This window comes from Trichechus manatus, unplaced genomic scaffold (assembly GCF_000243295.1).
Source record: "Trichechus manatus latirostris isolate Lorelei unplaced genomic scaffold, TriManLat1.0 scaffold00030, whole genome shotgun sequence".
Classification (NCBI taxonomy): Eukaryota; Metazoa; Chordata; class Mammalia; order Sirenia; family Trichechidae; genus Trichechus; species Trichechus manatus.
In genome coordinates, this window is record NW_004443966.1 from 20,598,700 (window position 1) to 20,602,750 (window position 4,051).

The 4,051-nt window shown below is 57.6% G+C and overlaps 1 protein-coding gene across 1 annotated transcript in view; it reads right to left on the reverse strand.

Annotated features, from left to right (window-relative positions):
- Window positions 1–338: 338 nt before the first annotated feature.
- LOC111820234 (taste receptor cell protein 1) overlaps window positions 339–4,051 on the reverse strand; it is a 6,825-nt gene continuing 3,112 nt past the window's right edge. The window contains 7 exon segments of the mRNA XM_023729868.1: window positions 339–342; window positions 897–994; window positions 1,180–1,292; window positions 1,642–1,715; window positions 1,933–1,991; window positions 2,101–2,225; window positions 3,609–3,802. Of these exon segments, the coding sequence (XP_023585636.1) occupies window positions 339–342; window positions 897–994; window positions 1,180–1,292; window positions 1,642–1,715; window positions 1,933–1,991; window positions 2,101–2,225; window positions 3,609–3,802 (667 nt within the window).

Below are 4,051 nucleotides of genomic sequence, written 5' to 3' on the forward strand. Positions count from 1 at the left end.
TCCCAGACTTTATACTCCGCTGGGGGCTTGCAGTTAAAGCTCAGCCTGTCTTCCCAGTGTGGTTAACAAGGTGTTTCTTTCCCCCACCCCATCTCTGTTGCGCCCTGAGAGTCCGGTCCTTGAGTGTCCTGGGAGGGAAGAAGTTCCCCCTTGCTGTGTGACCCGGGGCTAGTGCTTTGCCATCTCTGGTTCTGGGCTCCTGGGAAAGTCAGAGGTGCTGGGGCTCTGGATTCACTTCTCAGAGTTGAGGTGCCGTCTGAGGCCTGGGGGGAAGTGGGGAGGAGGAGGAGAGGTTTGGAGTCTGGGTTCCAGTGGCGAGAGTAAGCAGCATGAGGGGGTCACCTGGGGTTAGAGAAAAGGGAGCAAAAGCCGAGTCAAGAATAACTGTACCCCAAAGTGCTCTGCCTGCCACCCCTACCTCTACGTGGCACAGGGGTCAAAGAGGCAGGAAGTCCAAGAGACAAAAGAGAAACTTGATTTGGGTCCAGATGTGTCCCACACCTCTTCCAGGGCCTGGAAGTGCCGCTACTGGGTCCTTGTGTGGTGGAGGAAGCAAGACCCCTTTCCCATGTCCCCAGTTCTCTGTCCCACTCCTCCAGCCACGTGGGTTCCTACCTTCAGCTGTCTTCCCCCTAGCCCCATTTCTAGGGGTACAGGGAGGGCAGCCGGGAATGGCTGGGGGCCTTGGGGGCCTGTTGGGAGGATTCTGCTTACCCACCCCTGGGTCACACCTCGTGGCAGAGGAAGTGAACTTCTTCACCATATTGACTGCCCCACCCAGGCTCTGCCATCAGCTCCCACTGGGAAATAATTGCAAGAGGGCTTGGGCTCCGGGGGGCCCACTCCACATGCCAAGTCCGTGCCCCAGGGAGTCAGGGAGGAGGACCTGCACCTACCAGTCTGGAGAGGGTCCCTGTGCTTCACTGCTACTCTGGGGGTGGGGCTTCCAGTCCTCCAGGCTGAACACCCTGCAGCAGGCCCGCCACTTCAGCACCTGGGGCAAGAGGGGTGGGCCACTGGAGTCAGACCAAGCCCGCTGACTGGAAACCCCTCAGCGCCAGTAGGAGGGTAGATACCCTGGGCTCAAGATGGAGGAAGTGGTAAAGGGATCAGTTGACCCCTCAGCTTGACTCAGACAGTCAGGGGCCCAGCCTGCCTTCCACCCCGCCCCAGCCAGACACTCATCAGGATGAGGGCAAGTGTGATGAGCAGGAGGCTCAGCATGATGACAACCACAGCATAGCTGGGGATGGAGGTGCTAGGCTGACCTGAGGCTCCAGAGCTGGGGGTGCCTGGGACAGAGAGCAGGAAGACCATGGCTGAGGTGGGTCCCTATCCTCCCAGACCATAATCCACAGATTACAGACCTCAGAGAAGGCAAAGCCAGGCCTGCAGAGAACTCCCAGGCTCCGGGTGCAGGCCCAGAAGATGCTGCAAGAACAGAGAGGAGCTGAACCTTGAGGGGCTTCCAGGAGGAGTCAGGGCCAGAGCTGGGCCCTGAAGGGCAGTCAGCTGGCGCAAAGGTCCAGAAGAAAGGGTGGGGGGGAAGGTAGGTTCAGAAGCAAAACGAGTCTGGGGCAGCAAGGCAGCAAGTCTGAGGGAAGGACACAGACAGAGGGAAGCGGGTGGAGAGGCACTGACCGAGGTCTGCAATGACCATCTCTACTGAGAGGCCCTCAGCCGCCCACAGGGTGTGCAGACCCTGGCACGCAGTCCTGCACAAGGGCTTCCGCCGGTGCGGCCCTGAAGAAGGTGGCACTCACTCTGGCGGTCAGCGCTGGCAGGAGGATCACCATGGGCCTCAGGGGCTGGGCACCCTGGGGGTACTTGCTGAGGTCACCTCCTCCAGCCTCCTGTCCCGGCGACCACTTCCCTGCCCCCACCCTGAGTCCAGCCCTGTGCCCGGGTCACCCAGAGCCACCGTGGACTCACTGAAAGTCCTCCACCACTACTTGGCCCCAGTTCTGCAGATGCCTGAGGATGGTGGTCAGCTGGGGGTCAGGAAAAGATAAAGGTGGTCACAGTGTTCCCAAAGCTTGTCCCGGCCCCCTCCCTGAGGCCTGAGCCTCTGCTCCTCTCCCCTCCATCCCACCACTTCACCCCTCTTGTCAGCTGGCCCCAAAGCTCCTGGAACTCAGTGCTGGTTTTGTCCTTCAAAGCCTTGGTGAAGGGTCGCCCCAGGATCTGCAGCCACACCTCATACAGCAGCAGCTGTGCCTTTTCTCCTAGGATTGTAAGGGTGGGGTGGTGGTATCAGCCTGGGTGCCCCCTCCTGGAAGCCCTGGAATAGGACCTACAGCCTTACTCCAGGGCTACACCCCACCAAGCTCTAATGCTGCAATCCAGAGGTCAGCAAACTGCAGTTAGCCGGCCAAATCTGGCCCCGCCGCCTAAGGATAGTTTTTATATTTTTAAATGGTTGAAAAACATAAAAAAAAAAAGAAAAGAAAATACTTTGTGACACATGAAAACTCTATGATATACACATTTCAACATCCATAGATGGGGCTTTATGGGAACATAGCCCGTCTGTTTACCTATTGTCCGCATCCGCTTTTGTACTACAGAGGCAGAGTGCAGCAGTTGAGACAGACACTCTGGCCTGCAAAGCCTAAACTATTTCCCCTCTGGCCTTTTACAGAAAAAGTCTGGTCTGCTCACTCTGAGAGATGACTTAAGTATAGCAGGAGGCCCTGCTGATAATTTAACTTACCCTTTTTTGGTTTTTATTTTTTACCTGTCCCTGCTCTGTCAGGAGAAGAGAAAAAAAATTGCCCCCAAGTAGGGGGTGAGGGTAGGGGTTGGTGGGCATGAACAGTAGAGCCCTCCTTAAGAGGATGGGTGGGGGCACTATGGCCTGCTGAGGGGGTGTGGTCAGCCCTTGTGCTTTGAAGGTTGAAAAGGGAAAGCTGCCCCATCTCTTAGGGGCTGGCAACCTGGGGAAGGGAAGGGGACAGTGAGTGGTTCCAGCTTGCAGAGGACGGTGCTCAAATGGGGGCAGGGAGGGAGGAGGCGGGAAGCGGTGCTGACACTGTCGGGAGAGTCCACCAGAGGGCAGCACTGACCCTCAAGAGCCTGCAGGGGCAGGGCATGGCTGGCCGCCACACTGCAAGTGTACCAGCACTTTCTGCTCCCACAAGCAGCTCCAGGCACGTGCAGCAGCAGCCGGAGGGGACCGGTTGGACCCAGAACACTCCTAACGTAGGTGTTGAACTGATGCCCCCTTTTGGATTGTACAAGCCTGAGTAATTCTTTGTATTGGGGGAGGCCCAAGAGGAGAGGCCAGGCCACCTGCAGATCTGGCATTGGGGGTTGAGCTGAATGCTCTTCCCCCGGACTTGGTGGGACAGATCTTGTCACTTATGTGAGGATTAAATGAGGGCCTGGGCAGTAGAGGGTGATTAGACTGTCTTGTCTCTCTGATCCCATTTTCTCACCTCTATTCGGCTCCCCATCCAAGACTCTATAACCAATTCCTCTCTGTAGCCCCAGCACAGGAGTATTGTCGAAATGGAATTCTGCCCATTCTCCAGAAGGGAACACTGAGGCCTAAAGAGGTTAAGAGGCTGCTGGCTCAAAGACACAGTAGGATCCCAGCCCTGACTCACCATTGGCCACGATGCTGCATTTCTGGAGGGTGGGGTCCAGCACATTCCGGACTAGGTGATTGGCCAGGCCTCGGAGGTGGGTGGGGACAAGGGCCGGGAACTTGTATTCGACGTAAACATCCACCCACTCGTCTGCATTACTGTGGCAAGTAAAAGGAAGACTGCAGGGTCACGGGGTACTAGCCAGCACATGTCTCTAGAAGAGCCGTCCGGCCCTACTTGCACACCCTCAAGCATGGGGCATCCCCGCCACCCCGGGGTAGAGCTTCACAGGGGACAGAGTCCTCCCCTGGATGGCCCCAAATCTATGCCTGCCTCATGTTTTGGCTCTGGGTCATGGGTGGAGCTGCCCCCTCTCTCCCCCTGGGCAGCCCCCAAGGGAGGCGCAGGGCAGGCTGGGTAGGCAGGAGGGAGACGGTGACTCTCCTGAAGAGGAGCAGGGG